At 34.3% G+C, this 15428-nt stretch overlaps 2 protein-coding genes across 7 annotated transcripts; one reads left to right on the forward strand and one right to left on the reverse strand.

The window, feature by feature from the left end:
• The first annotated feature begins 1140 nt into the window (after positions 1–1140).
• Positions 1141–6921, forward strand: LOC146941989 (uncharacterized). 2 transcript variants are annotated; one of them, XM_085755940.1, is made up of 8 exons: positions 1141–1203; positions 2123–2237; positions 2323–2414; positions 2492–2534; positions 2658–2714; positions 2850–2892; positions 6258–6382; positions 6455–6921. In XM_085755940.1, the coding sequence occupies exons 2-8, from the start codon at positions 2139–2141 to the stop codon at positions 6584–6586; spliced, it is 591 nt and encodes a 196-aa protein (XP_085612066.1). In that variant the 5' UTR covers positions 1141–1203; positions 2123–2138; the 3' UTR covers positions 6587–6921. The 2 variants fall into 2 exon arrangements, with proteins under 2 accessions (XP_085612066.1, XP_085612067.1); XM_085755941.1 differs by having other exon boundaries at positions 6465–6921.
• Positions 6922–9759: 2838 nt separating this feature from the next.
• LOC146941990 (uncharacterized) lies at positions 9760–13873 on the reverse strand. Of its 5 annotated transcripts, none has more exons than XM_085755946.1 (6): positions 13090–13466; positions 11835–13004; positions 11322–11593; positions 11088–11230; positions 10870–10983; positions 9760–10357 (listed from the first exon to the last, which is right to left on the reverse strand). In XM_085755946.1, exons 4-6 carry the CDS (start codon positions 11193–11195, stop codon positions 10001–10003), a joined length of 579 nt encoding a protein of 192 aa, XP_085612072.1. In that variant the 5' UTR covers positions 11196–11230; positions 11322–11593; positions 11835–13004; positions 13090–13466; the 3' UTR covers positions 9760–10000. The 5 variants fall into 5 exon arrangements, with proteins under 5 accessions (XP_085612072.1, XP_085612069.1, XP_085612068.1 ...); XM_085755943.1 differs by having other exon boundaries at positions 11088–11593; positions 11835–12302; positions 12860–12946; positions 13090–13447; XM_085755942.1 differs by having other exon boundaries at positions 11088–11593; positions 11835–12302; positions 12860–13004; positions 13090–13392.
• Between the last annotated feature and the right edge of the window lie 1555 nt (positions 13874–15428).

The following is a 15428-nucleotide window of genomic DNA, read 5'->3' on the forward strand; positions in this document are numbered from 1 at the left end:
AATTCTAGACAGAAGTGAAATTTTTTTTGAGAGAGAGAAGTGATTCTCTGGAAACTATGGTTGATGAAAGAATGAGGTAATGAAAAACAATTCTTTAGCATGAAAGTATGAACGTAAATGCCAAAATGAGAAGGAAGGAAGGTTGAAAGTATGAGGTAATCAAAAAAGAAAGATGGAGGTGGGTCGGTGCAGACATGAAGAATTTGAAAAATAAAAATAAAATAAAATAAATGTTTTAACAAGTAGAAGTGTAGAACCGATCAGCGGGTAAGTTATAAAAAAATATACGTAGCGTGGCATCCTACAAGTGGGTGTGTTCAATCGCAAGTGTTAAAACGCCTGCAGCTAGCATTGCCCATACACATAAGTATATATATGTTAAGCTCACAAGGACGGTGATTATGACCACTTAATAATAATGTTAAAAACATTTCTTTTCTAAAAATAATGTCAAAAAATTTACATTGGCAATGTATAAAAATTAAATTATTTATATTTTTTATCACTAAATTATTTAAAATAAAATTCCCTCAAAAACACATTTGACTTTTTAATTTTCTAACATATACTCCCTCTATATATGCAAGCCCCCTTTGCATTTTTCACATTTCTTAAAAAAAGTTGTCGGTGTAATTAATGTGTCTTTTGTGTGTGTTAATATTATCAAATTGTCTTTTGTTTGTATATGTATTAAATTTGACTTTTCATATTTCAAGAAAAGTTAGTAGTATAAATTAGGGGTGTGTTTATGAAAAAATAATAAATGCATCTAGTAATTTGAAAAGAGGTTTACATTTATGGACAAAAATAAAGTCAAATGAGTACTTAGATATATGAACGGAGGGAGTAATACCTTTATATTTTCAAAAAAGAATTTAAAAATTAATGTTTTTTTGGAAAATGTTCACGATTTTAATTGGTCTCTATAAAAAAGAATTTTAAATGGTAAATTTTTAAAATATATAAACTTTTAACAAGATGTGCTCTTCTCACTTTTTTAAAAATTATTTTGACCTTATATTTAACGAGTTTAAATCTTTTACCATTTGAGCGGTCTTATTTTTTTCCCTTCCGAGTACAGTCAGATTTTGTGTTTGGAATATTTAATAATAATAAAGTCTGATTGGGATTTCTCTCTCTATTGTTTTTTGGCTCCAACTCAATTCTCCATCTCTCTCCTCCTCCTCCTCCTTCGTACGTTCTGTAAGTTTTTGCTACATTTCTCTTTACACTTCGCTCCTTTGTTATTGTTATCATGCTTTACATACTCATTCTTCAATTTTTTTTCTGCGTTTCTGTGTTAAATGAAACCTTTCTTGTATTTGCTTTAATGACCAAAAGTTATTCAACATTTTCGTTTCCTGATCATCATTTTGGTTTCTTACAGGAGAACTTTTAGGGTTTCATAGAGGTAGTAGTTAGAGAGAAAATGGCATAGAACAGAACATATTAATGTGATTCATGTTATGGTTTCTTCATTTCATGCTATTAGTTAGCTAGGGACTATGAAGCAGATATACTTCTCGGATTAGGCGTGTCCCGATGTTAGATACATATCATGTCTGACACTGACACGACATCGATTAAATTTAATTATGTCATTTTTTCAAATTATTATCAGTGTCAGACGTGTCTGTGTCATCTACAGTGTCTGTGTCTGAGTTTGTGTTTCATAAGTTAGGGATGAAATGAAACTAACAATTTGGGATCTTTGGGTTTTTCTTTCTTGACAAAAAATTATTCAATATTTTCTTGTTTTCTGGTCATCATTTTGGTTTCTTAAGGAGGATTTTTAGGGTTTCATAGAGATAGTAGTTAAAGAAAATGGTATATAATAGAACATATTAATGTGATTCATTCTATGTTTTCTTCATTTCATGCTATTAGTTAGTTAGGGACTATGAAGCATAAATACTCTTTGGATTAGCGTGTCCTGGTGTCAGATACATATCGTGTCCGACACTTACACGGCACCGATTACATTTAATTATGTGATTTTCTCAAATTATTATCAGCGTCGACGTGTCCGTGTCATCTACGGTGTCCATGTCTGAGTTTGTGCTTCATAAATTAGGGATGAAATGAAACTAACAATTTGGGATCTTTGGGTTTTCTTGAATAGTGAAAGAGAAGAATTAATGGAGAGTGGCAAGAATCAGATCATTGAAGCTGGTTCACTTGGACATGGGGATATGATACATGTCAAGCTTCCCAGTGGCTCTTGGTGGCCTGCACAGGTTTGTGAATTACACGATTCACCTTAAATGATGAAACACTTGATACACTCTTTGATATTGATTTGTTGACGCTTTAATGTCGTAGGTTGTTAATGATGAGGCAATCCTTCAGAGCTTTCAACCTAGAAAGTGTCGCACCGGGGAAGTCCTTGTCCGGATCTATGGAAGCCAAGAATTGTCGGTATTTTATTCCATTTATGTTTCTTTACAATTTGCACATTAATTTGTACTAACGTGCCCTTTTTGTTTCGCAGCTTGAATGTGAATCCCGTTAGATCATGTTCTGAGTTTGAGATGGTAAGTTGATATTTGGATTTTGGTGACCATTTCAAGTAAACCTATTTTGTGTTGTTTTGTAAATCTAATGGATTTTGCAAGATTTTCTCTGTGCTTATATATATTTATATTATGATCTTTCAGATTCTCAAGAATAATAATGCGGATCTCAGAAAAATACTCGAGGAAGGTCTTCTAAAGGTAACAGTGGCTACTTTAATTTAGTTGTTAAATGAGGCTATAAGTGTTATCCATAGATTTGTTCTTTTAGGCAGTGAGACGTCTTCAAAATATTGAATTAATTCTGTCTGCTGTTGTATTTTTTAATGGGTGAAGGACCTTCCTAGCTCTAAGAAGAAATCAGCATCGAAGGCCAAAGGTTAGTGCATTTTTCCTGTTATTCTAATGGTTTTGCATGCTCTATGAAGTTCAAATAGCATATCTGTTTTTTTCTTTTTCCCTTTCCAAGGAATAGAAATAACAAAAGTGTAGTATGAACAATTTAAGGGCTTGCATAACTTTTCCACTTGTTGTTATTGTTAAATACAGCCTTATATGGTGTGTGATCAAATCATGATTTGTTCCTACTTCGTTATTTTCTCCGCATAGCCTTTACACTGTTGTTTTTCTTTCCCAACTGTATACGTAGGCTGTAGCTACCTAGCTTATTAATGCCACTTGATGGTTCTTTGTGCTCTTATTAGTCCATTGGAGTCCAATGGATGCTTGAGCCATTGGAAGATATAATGTCTTTGATAAGTATGTTCTGCTGTTACTGTATGTTGAGAGGCTTAGTTAGTTTGGTTGATTGGTCAGTTAGCGGGTGGATTAGTAAGATAGTTAAGCGAAATAAGGCATGTTGCCTGTAAATAGAGAGGAGTGATTAGAGAGAGATTATCTTACCATTTGGAAATAGGTGAGGACCTTTTAGGAATTGGGAGAGTCTATAGTCTCTTGAATACCCCAGGAATAGTTTGTAATCTATGTTCTTTCCCTCAATTCAGTAATAATGCCAGTTAGTTTCTATCACTAGTATCAGAGCTATTCTGATTCAGGGGGATCGATGAGCTGTGTAGGAATTGTGTTGTAAAGGTGGCTGTAGAAGAGATGAAAGGGGAAGCCTATTGGTGGCTGATCCAAGCAAAACTATATTTTTGGGGAAAGAAGAATGAGTGAAGAGATGAAACTATGGTGGGTTGTTATATACTTTTATTTGCATTGAGAGGATAAGATGTAATTGGTGGGTTTCTTGGAAGTAGAGTAATCCAAGGTTTGGAGAGTCTATGACAGGAAGAAGAAAGAAAAAGTGGGAGAATAGGAGTGCTGCCACCTAGGCAATTAGTTAGGTTATTCCAATAAGGAGTAGCGGAGGCTGGGTATTGGCTATTTGACTCGCTCATGTAATCATCACTGTGTCAGGAACCGTACGGCAGGCAGATAGAGAGAAGAGAGAAAGTTCTCTTCTCTCTGAGGATCTACAACTCTGAGCTTTGTAAGAAAGTTTTATTCTTAGTTTTCAGTATTCGAATTGAATTCACATTCTCTTTTCCATTCATTTTACTCTGCTCTGTCAATTGGTCCGACCTGCCCCTGTTCAATATGCCTAAAAGGGCCGACAGAACGACTGCTGTGGAAGTCTGTTTGGAACGATTGGAGACCAACATTGAGGCGATGAAGGAAGCGCTCCTGGCGAGATAAACCGTTTGATGAGATGAAACCGACCCTCACGGGAGTGACGACATGACCTCGTCTTTGGGGGAATTTCGTATGCCGGCAAAGGTGGAATTGTCGTGTTTGGAGAGGATGATCATGTCGCATGGATCACGCGTGCAGAGATGCATTTTGAGGTTCAACGCTTTTCAGAGGACTCGATGGAGACCCTGATTGATCATGAGATTCAGCGGTGGTCGCTTGGACAATCCCATCGAAGAGATGAAGGAACTGAAGCAGACAGCATCAACATGGAGGAGTATATCACATGATTTGAGTTGTATTTGTCACAGTGTTGCTGTTTGATAGAACAACAAGTTCAAGGATATTTTGTGGGTGGTCTATGCCATGAGAGACACTCCAGGGTGAGAACCTTCAAGCTGAAATCACGTTACCAAGCAATGCAACTTGCAAGTGACGTCGAGAACGAATTTGCTGTGTTGGAGCAACCAGGTCATCAGTTTGAGTCACACCTGGAACCTAGGCAGAGGAGTGAATGCAGTACTGATGCAATTGAAGCTTCCAATAGCTTATTTCATCGAGGCCTTTTCGGGTAATAAGTTGTGTAAGTTAGCTTATGACAAGGAGTTAATGGCTTTGGTGTTAGCCATTCAGTACGGGAGGCATTATCTTTTTGGTCGGAAAATTTGTTATCTATTCGGATCATAGAAAGTTTGAGGCACTTGGTCCAACGACAAATCACCAGGGCTAACCAACAAGAGTTGATAGGTAAGTTGTTTGGATTTGATTTTGAGGTGGTTTGCAAAATGTGGTTGGAGAGTAAAGTGGCAGTTGAGCAGTGTAGGCAACACGAAGAATATGAGGGGCTTAAAGGCAATCTACATGGTCGCTGGGACAACATAGATGGTCGTTCAGTTTGTACTTGGTATTCTTTCCATCATCACTTGCCAAGGCATACACGAAATAGGGATGAAAGGCAATCTAGACAGACCACCACCACTGCTAGAATACCCCGACTTCCCTGCCGGCAGCTTTGCAAGACTGTTTTTGGATAAATTGAGAACTACTCCCTCCGTCCCATTACAATAAATGCAAAGTGGATAATAATAACTTGGGAGTCGTGTAAGTTGTATTATCAGAGGGTACAGTTGGAAGAAAAAAAACAATTAAAAGTTATCTTGAAAACTAAAAGTGGCAATCTCCTTGAGACAATGTTTTTTGGTTGCAAATGTGACAATTTTTATCGGACAAAGGGAGTATATCACTGAGTTGCATGCAATGGGGTCCTAGATGAACTGCTTGGGTTATTCATATATCATCCTTCACCCTTAGGACAAGGCAAATATTTAGCGGAAGAGTATTTATAAGAAGGTTTTGTTGCTGTATGTTAAGTGTCTTACTAAGTTATTACGGAATTAGTTAATTGGTCAGTTAAATGGCTTGTTTTCTATAAATAGAGAGGAGTGATTAGAGAGAGGATAATCATGTCATTTGGAAATAGTTTGGGGGCCTTTTAGGCATATGGAATAGTTTGTAATCTTTGCTCTTTCCCTCAATTCGGTAATAATACCAGTTGGTTTCTATCAGTCTCACTGTCACGCGAAGGCGTCCTTCCGATCAATCTTGACTGAGACAGTTGTCAGTCCTTTGCCAGCCTTTGCCCACTCTTTCTTCACTAGTTCTATTTTACAGCTCCTAGCAGCTGTTTATCCATCATGGTTTATCTTCTATTTCAATCTGCTTCTGTTTTGACATTTGCCGCGTGTTCACTATGTTTTGGTACAGTTTCTGTATTATGTCTACGAGGTCTTGTATATACATGATTACTTTTGGCCTCAAATACCACTGAGTGACTGGTTTTATTTGTCTCTAGGGTAGTATCTTCAGCTTCAGTGCTGGTTAGGATATTAGCTTTTATGTTGTGATATACATCAGAATGCTCAGTTATTGATTATAATGCTGGATATTAGTTATTTTTAGTGCAGATCACTGATTGATTGTAAATCAATGTGTAAGTTTCAGCACTTCTAATTAGCCTAACAAACAATTCCTCTCATCATTCTTTTTCAACAGGAACGCCAAGTGAAAAAACTGATAGCAAGGCAAAATCCAACAAGAAAGTTGAGGAGCAGACTCCAGCCAAGCGCCAAAAACAAAATAAGGAGTCGAAGGATGGTGATCTTGCTAGCCCAAGCTGTGTAAGTATATGGATTTGAACCTTTTTAATTCGCGTGTTGGTTGGATCCAGTGACTGACTATATTGTACTCAGGAAACAACAGCCTCTGGAAAGCTCCAAGAGCTGAGTTCTCGGAGGATAAGAGTGATGCAAAGCCTGGGTCTCGTTGCTCCACTTGGATCACCATTCACCAAAGATAGGCGTAATTGCAACAAAATCCCATGATTATGGGGATGGAAAATTGTTTGCATGTGAAGAACTTGCGTAAATGTATTCTCTTTTAATAGAACATGCACATGCTCATTTAGTCAAATACCTTGTTAAGGAGTGTTTAATCTGCAGTTTCGAAGTTTCTTTCAAGCACGTGGAAGTAATTGTCCATTGGGACAAAAATGCTCAGCAACATTTATGAGTTTAGTTAGGTGGTCTACCATTGACTTTTGCATGCTAGTTTCTGATTACTTAAGTTGGAAGTCTATGGGATATATGTCTCGTGTGATTTTTGCGACAACTTTTTACTGCTCTTTTACACCTGCTAGTGCTTGTTTTGGGGGATATAACTTATGATTTGCTAAAACTTTTTACTGCATGGTAATCATTATTTTTTGCTTAAATGTCTTTCAGTAAATATCGGTTTTTGAATCCTGTAAGATAAATTGTTTCGGTCCTTGAAACCAAAAAAATTGTTTTGGTTTTTGTTTATAATATTTTTTCACTTTGGAGTTAGACGGTCCGTGTTTTAAGACTAAAACCAACACAAGGATCAAAACTTAAATCTTTTAAGGACCAAAACTATTTTTTTACAGCAATTAAAAAGTAAAAACTGATATATTTTCAAGGTTGAAAGATATTTGTTTTTGGATTAAGGTTGGATGGATTTGATTTGTGTATTTTGTTACTTTAATAAGCATATTACAGTTTGATCATTGTTGACGTGAAACTTTAAACTCACTGTGAGTGAATTATACAACTGATCATATGGGTGTTGAGTCCAGTGAAATTAGTTATATTTAATTTGTGATGAACATTATGTTCGCATCTTGTTGGGATGTGCTTAGTGTTTTACTGTTTCTCGAACAAGATAGTCTTAGTAGGAAGATGCACGTGGAAAGCCCAAAAAAGGCATACACTCAACACATGTTTAATGATGTCTAAATCTCTTCTATTATCACTGATAGCGGAGCGAAGAGAGTAAAACATGTAAGAGTTGGGACTTGGATCCTCTTCGATTGCTGAATTGTGTCTATCTCTTTCTTACTATCACTTGAAGAGGTTACAAACCGAAAGAGAATAGACTAGTATATTGTAAGTAGGAAGAAAAAAAAAGTCTGTTTAGAATATTAAAATTCTTAATTTTGGAATATAAATCCGTGTTTACTTTGAGTGTATGTTTGAATGTATGGTGAGTTTGGGAAAAAAAACTGGCGTCATTGTCATTTTATCAAAACTTCAAAGTGTAACTTTTGTTAGAAACATCATAGCGTCTCAATTATGTATCAAAAATCTGAACCCACTTGGATTGGCTTGGTGGTATATTGACTTGGGACCTAGGAGCGTGGTCCTCCTCGAGGTTTCATGTTTGATTCTCTCTGGTACTAATTTAGATGGACTAATTTAGCTTCTTAAAAAAAAAATGAATCTGAACGGTGTCTCAATGTCTTGAATTATTCAGCTGATCTGTTTATGTGTGTGTATGTGGAATTAAGGAAGGTAACATGAGAAGAATGGTTAGGTATTTTACGATCTTTTTAAATCACATGTTCACACTGCTTTTAAAATGAGGTGAATTGCCCTGTTTGTTTGTCTTTTGTCAAAGAATGGTTTGTTTTCAAACCGATTCTTCTTTTATCTGATGTAAAAAGAAAAAGCGGTTATTCTTTTGCCCCTTGAGGACAAAGCGCAGAATATTGTATTTCCACTCCTTTACCTTTTTCCCCTTTTTTCCTATTAGAGGAAGTTAAGCTGAGCAGCTCGAATCCAACACTCCATCCCTGTGCTTATTTGGTCTAATTGTTCCAAGTTTAAAGAACATCACTTCACTTTCTTTGCTTTTAAGGTGACTGAGTTGGAAAATGGTTAATTTATGGGCATAATAACTAACATTAAACATACATGCAAATCTACTATGTAATAAAACCTAGTGAATTATCAAGTGCACATCACATATTATGTAGAATAAGATCTTTTGAAGCTATAACTCTTACCAGCTATCTTATTATATCTATCTTTTTTCATATCATGTCCATCAAAGAAGCTATAACTCTTGTATGAAAGAATTTAGACAGTTGCATAAATCTGAGAGTAAAAAGATATCCCACTTTGAGAAACAATTAGGATGAGTAATTTTACTAATGTTATACAACACGAGGTAGTTTACCTAATAATTCTATATTGTTTTTTTTGTCAAAAAAAAAATTATATAGACTTTAATGATATTTTTTAAAAATATACAATTTTATATTTCACCAAAATTTCATGTTTTCCTTGATAGCCCTTAAAATAAAAAGACTGATGACAAACATCATTAACGCATTAAAACTCTTTACTAAAAAAAGCAACAAATGATGAACTAGTTAATAGTCGAAAAGATATCGCTAATACCGTATGAGTTACTCTAGCATATTGAATATGTGTTGTTTAGTTAAAAAAAAACATGTCAACTAGTTGATAAATACAAAATGACATGAACAAACATTTTTAATTAATACTTCATTTGTTCTTTGTTACTTATCGTTTTTGTTAAAAAAAATATATATTTCTATTTACTTGTCATCAAAGTTGAATGCTATTATTGTTTCATCAATAAGTTAAGTATTTATTTCAAATATAGTAGAAATAGATGAAATAAATAAATTAATTGCTAAGGATATTATTGAAAGAAAGAAAATAATCACTACTAGAAAAATCAATTTTAGAGAGGGTAGAAATCCGTCACTAAACTACCATAATTCCCTCACTAACGAATTTAGTGAGGGATTTAGTGACGACCGGTAATCCCTTAAGAATATTGGCCTTGCTAAATTTTTGTGAGGGATTTTGGTTTCCGTCCCTAATTGACACGGATAAAATCCCTCACTAATCATATAAATCCGTCACTATATATGCACCAGAAAACTTTGGCAAATCCGTCAGTAATCAGTGAGGGATTCTTGTTCCCTCTCTAATAGTGAGGGACTATTCCATAGTTGTTTACCAATATTTCCGTCTCTAATTAATGACGGATTGCTATTCCCTCTCAAATTGTGAAGGCATATTTCATCACTAATTGTGATGAAACTAAATTCCCTCACTAATTCAAACAGAAATTTAATGACAAATCTCAAACCAGATTTCATTAATTAATTATATTAGTATTGTAAATATATTTACTATATTAAACTTGTTGAAAATTATAAATATACAATAAAAAACAATTGATAAATTGTCTTCATACCCATCACCATAAAAGTCATGAGGAAACTTAATAAGTTTACAACCATTGTTCAACTCTCAAAATACATGAGTCATAAGGAAACTCTCAAAATAAGTTTCATAAGAAACGCATAAACATTTTTAATGGTACTAGAAGTAGCACATTAACTAAGTTTGCAACCAAGCTATCAAAATAACCATATGTTATACATACTATATATCTATATATCAAGTAGATGGAGGTAGAGGTGGGTGTAGATGACCTTGAGAAATCATTTCCATCAATTTAGTCATTTGCTCCCGCGATGCACGAATCAACTTCTCATGAGCCTTCAATTTCTCTTTAAGTGATGTGTTTTCAGCCCTCATTTGTTCAAATTCAGAATGTAAGATGCCATCAGATATGGAAGATCTAAATGGCTTATATTTCCCAGCTTCCGGGCCCAAACCATATATACGACCCTTCTTATTTACTCCTCCAACAACATCTAAGAAGATAATGTTGTCACTTTCATGTCTAGAAACATCATCCCCTAGTGCCTCCTCATGTGAATCCCTCTCAATAATCCTTTTTTCAAACTCATCCTGCAAAATAATAATATTTTACTAACAAGTAATAATTTCATACTTCATTCAGTCAACAAAAACAAACTAACATTCTGATATATCTTCTTGTCAAGACAATTCATTATTTTTCCCACAAGCAACATTATTATACTGTGTTCACTGCTTGCCTATATTACAAAAACTGAAGCATCAAGTGGAGTTAGGATTGGTATGGAATAAAAAAAAAAAGAATTGAAATGTCAGTGCTCAGTCTAAGTCATAGGTACATTTATATTATTTCTTAATATCTTTTAAGCTAATTGATTAAACATACACTTGCAGACTGCTACATATGTGCTTAACATTTAGCATCAGTGTAGAACCTCCATAAAAATAACATCAGTGTATAACTAGTTCCCAACAACTAGCATAAATGAACAATTATTTCAGTGCAGATCTATTAAAACAATTAGAAATAGCATCAGTTCTTAACAATAGACTAAATACTAAATATTCATCAAGTTCAATAAGGTCATGAAGTATTAACTTACAGCAATATCCTTTGATTTTGAGGATATTTTATCTAGAGATAGTTTATCACACACAACTTCAAGATAAGAAAGAAAGTTATCTAGCTCCTGAAATTCAAGAACTGTGGTATAGTCCTATCGAAACAAGTAAAGAATGAATTTGGAATGGTACAATAAAGACAACAAAATAAGAGGATATTCGCATGTAATGAGGAAATTAAACAAAAACAGCAACATACCCATTTCTTCTTGAACATGCCAATCTTGAGACACTTTGATTTGGGAACGCCATCTACAACCTTGTAGCCATATACTTTGGGCATATTAGGAAGGTCATCAACAAACATCTTCAGCTTGGATGCATTTATATGTTTCACTGTAGCTGATGATGATGATGTTGATAAGGTAACAAAACATAGTAAATAAGCTAAAAGAGTGAGTAGCTTCAAGAGCAATGTTTTCTCCATCGCTACCTTGTTGGAAGGTGGATTTGAGATAGACTAATATAAAGAGAGGAAAAGGAGAATGTTGTAGTGAGAACTCTCCTTACAGCAACATCCTTTTATGTGTGTTTGTTGTTGTATGAGATGTGGAAGGATTTGTTGCTTGCCCAACAATAGAGTGTGATGGAGTAGTGGCAGCCATACCTCTCCCAGATGAGTGTGGTACCCCCAACTCTCCTACCTCTACTGATACCTATACCAGTACCTCTTCCTCCACCCGTCATAGTAACATTTCATGCCATCTATATATACATATAAAAAAACATATATTTGATTAACACATCAAAATCTGGACATATCTAAAACATATAACACAGATGTCAGAAGAAAGTTCAATGGTTATTTGTAAGAAAAGCTTCTTATCATGTCGGTATGAGTACTTCTTATCCTACCAAATGCAAAAACAGAAAACTACCAAGGGAACAAACATAAAAGGCTGGGACAGCAGGCCAAACTACAATTACAAAGCAGCTGCGCAGGTACCTCAGCACAGAAGAACAGCAGAAGGTGCTGTTAAGGTCAGATAGAATCCACCAAAAGCAACAGAACAGCCAAAAACCAGCAGCTTGTTTGCACCAAAAAAAACTCCCATGCCCCATCAAAAAGTGGGCATATATCAAAAGTTGCATACACCAAAAAAAAACAGATTAGTTCATTCTCTAAAAGAGCACAGTGACCTACTTAAAGTGGCTATATCAAAAGTTGTTGATTTTTTAGGGAAATAACAGGTGTACATACAAAACATAACTCATTTCATCAAGAGGTGGAAGTTGGAAAATGTACACTAATCAATACTGATGCTGCTCTCGATATTCTTCTTTGTCAAAATATATATTATTTGGTTTTTCACTTGTGTTTGTCTAAAAATGAATAGCAAGTAATCTTTGTCAATGATATTTACAAAGAAGTTACATGGAAGGGTTATAGAAAATTCAAAGGAAGTTTCTGACTCTGCAAAGCCAAAAAAAAGCAAGAGGGTCAGTGCTAATAATAACTAATCCATAAAGATTACTAGCTAATTAGTCAACACAATAGAAAACGAGTTGTGTTATTCAAATATACAAAAACTGAAGCAGTTTTCATACATAATGTACAATACATACATTTTTATGCGCTGTATGTTCTGTTTTGAGTGTAAATAAATTCAAATAAATATCAAAATGCTATCAAAGTTAAAGCAACAAGTCGTATCTTTATAACTAAGTTTAAAGTCATAAAAGCTTAACCAAGTACAAATTTGACGATTTCTTAAAATTAAATGACCTATATCAGGGACAACACCCTGCTCTAAATTGTATCAACACCATATCACATATCAACAAAATTCGAACCCAAAATCCAAGTGTCACTTCAAGTAAGGCCATGATGAAAATCACAGTTAATATATATAAATTAAAACAACATCAGTATCACAAACATCAATTTCACTGAAGAAAAAAACTCTGAAAAAAATAAAAATAAAATAAAAATAAATAACAAATAAATTCTGAGATTGAGAGAGTGGTTACCGTGATTCTGAGATTCACTGAAGATTTGAGAAAGGATTTCGGGAGAAGGAAGAAGATTCACTTTTGGGAGTGAGATTCAGTGAAGATCTGTATTGTGAGAGCATGAGCACAGTGAGGAGAAATTCAACATCAAATTCAGAAGAATCTACAAATTAAACACATAAATTAGTAAAGATGAGAATGGGAAGAAATTTAAAATTGAAACCTTGACAAAAGAATCTGAAACTAACCGATTTTGGGACTGAGAAGAGCTTTTGCGATTTCGTGAAGATGAATGCGATTCCGTGAAGATGACAGCGATTCCGTGAAGGTGTGTGCGATTCTGAGAAGAAGAGAGCTTGCGATTAGTTTTTGAGAAGAGCTTGCTGTTTGGGATCGATAGATTTGGTTCAGATTTGGAACTTTGGAGCGATTCATTTTTGGATTGAGAAGAGCTTTGGTTTAGATTTGACGTGAATTGGGAAATTTTTTTATCTGAAGAGTGGTTGAGTGTTTGGGAAATTTTTTTGGTTAATTTAGGGTTTGTGAATATTGAGTTCTTGGGTTTGAGTATGAAATTTTGTTGGATAATTATTTTAGGGTGTTTGTGAGCCAAAAAAAAAAAAAAGAGGGGGGATATTTTAGTAGAGAGGAGGGAAAAACCAAAACGTGAAAAGAATTGAGGGGGAAATAATTCAGTTTTGATAGTAGTGAGGGTTTTAGTGAGGGATGCCTTGGATAGAGTTATGTAAGTGATATTAGTGAGGGTTTTAGTGAGGGATCCATTAGAGAGGGATAAAGTCCATGCCAAATTCCGTCACAAACATACAGTTAAAGAATTTAGTGAGGGATTTAGTCACGGAATTTTTGTGACGGAATTTTTGTGACGGGTATTTAAACATTTCCGTTACTAATGCTTGGCAACTCATGTTTTGTGGAAAATACAAAAATCCGTCCCTAAATCCGTCCCTATTAGTGAGGGATTGTCTTCCCTCCCTAAAATCCGTCTCTAAATCGCGTTTTTCTAGTAGTGAATGGTAACAAAAGTTTCAAAATTTATCGGTTGCTTTTATGTGTGTAAAAAGTCAAAAAATCATACGTAAAAAGGAACATATGGGGTAATTTATTTATTTTTCAATAAGATACCTAGGGGGAAATTATAAGGGGAGAAAAAATATAAATTGAACCACTACTTGAATAATATTTGAAAAAGATATAAGTAAAAATTCCCTAAAAAAAAGATATAAGTAAAAATAGTTACTACTACTTGAGAAAAATTTGTTGCCAAAATATATATGTTTTCGTCATGCAAACTTATAAGACATAAACTTTCCGTTGTAAACTCAAAATTGTTTGTCAAATAAAGCTTAAACCGTGGAAACTTCTTGTAGTTAGGGATTTACACATTTAATACGGTCATACGATCCAAGGTCATACGATCCAAAATACTATTTAATTATTTTTGGTAAACTTTGTGTCGACGTGTGGCTTATTCAAAGCTTTTATTCACGAAGAATGTTATCAAATGTCTTTTTTTTTGGTCAGGTTTTGAACTCCGGACCTTGCATATTTTATGTATTGTTCATACCAATTGAGCTAAGCTCACTGGGACATGTTATCAAATGTCTAAGTGCAGGTTTAAGGGGTTAAAAAAAGTGACTTTTATACAAATAAACGATGTTATTATTATTTTGTCAAAAGTCTGACTTAAATTTCTATGATAATAATTCTATTATGGATTTCTTAAATAATGTAGAGTGTGTATGAATTTGGGATGAGAGAGTTTTTTTAGTTAATGTAATTTTTTTTAGGAAATTCAAATTTTTTTAGATAAATTTTATTGTTTGTATAATTAACACTACAAAAAAATGTGTATTTTCCGGCGGCTAAAATTTGGATGTTCCGGCGGTTTTAGCCGCCGCTATGTACATTTCTGGCGGTTTCAAAACTGCCGAAATTTTGTCTGCCACAAAGTTTAAAGCGGCGGTTTAAGAAGGACCGCCATGCAAACTGTTGTAATACGCGTTTGGTTAAACCGGCGGTTTTAACCGCCACAATATACACTTTTTCAGCAAAAAAAAATTGAACATAGTGGCAGTTTCAACTGCCGTAATGCCCATTTTTTAAGAAAAAAAATCCTGCACATAATGGCAGTTTGAACCGCCGTAATAGTCACTTTTTTAACAAAAAAATATATCTGAATGACACATCTTAATAACAATTATTAATACTAATATAAATAATTTTTGTACATAAATTGTAATATTACAATGTGTAACATAGTCCAGCAACCATGAATGTTTATAAACTAAACTTAAGCTCTTCAATTATGTTGTAGAGTTTATCTCTGATATCTTCTACATATGTATGGTCCTCCTTATCTCCTTAAAGTTATGCTGTTCTTGAACTTCTCTGATACATGCACACACACGTACACGTAGATCAAATAAGGTTCACATAATGCTAAGTCACAAAACAATAGAACTTGATAAAAAAAAGCATTAAAAGAGGAAGCAAAAGAGGAACCTGAGTTTCAAAAACAATCCCCCATTGATCACTTGTCTTTCTATCAGTAACTCTCCCAAAGTAC

The sequence above is a fragment of the Medicago sativa genome, chromosome 3, assembly GCF_051527215.1.
Source record: "Medicago sativa cultivar Bolivia chromosome 3, Bolivia_mono, whole genome shotgun sequence".
In the NCBI taxonomy this organism is placed as follows: domain Eukaryota; kingdom Viridiplantae; phylum Streptophyta; class Magnoliopsida; order Fabales; family Fabaceae; genus Medicago; species Medicago sativa.

Excerpts from the sequence above, each read along its gene's own strand:
- LOC146941989 (XM_085755940.1), top strand. The coding sequence starts at position 2,139 with ATGGAGAGTGGCAAGAATCAGATCATTGAAGCTGGTTCACTTGGACAT. Across the intron at positions 2,715-2,849 it reads TCGAGGAAGGTCTTCTAAAG|GACCTTCCTAGCTCTAAGAA; the intron begins GTAACAGTGGCT and ends TAATGGGTGAAG. Across the intron at positions 6,383-6,454 it reads ATCTTGCTAGCCCAAGCTGT|GAAACAACAGCCTCTGGAAA; the intron begins GTAAGTATATGG and ends TATTGTACTCAG.
- LOC146941990 (XM_085755943.1), bottom strand. The coding sequence starts at position 11,315 with ATGGAGAAAACATTGCTCTTGAAGCTACTCACTCTTTTAGCTTATTTA. Across the intron at positions 10,984-11,087 it reads GCATGTTCAAGAAGAAATGG|GACTATACCACAGTTCTTGA; the intron begins GTATGTTGCTGT and ends TTGTTTCGATAG. Across the intron at positions 10,358-10,869 it reads CAAAATCAAAGGATATTGCT|GATGAGTTTGAAAAAAGGAT; the intron begins GTAAGTTAATAC and ends ATTATTTTGCAG.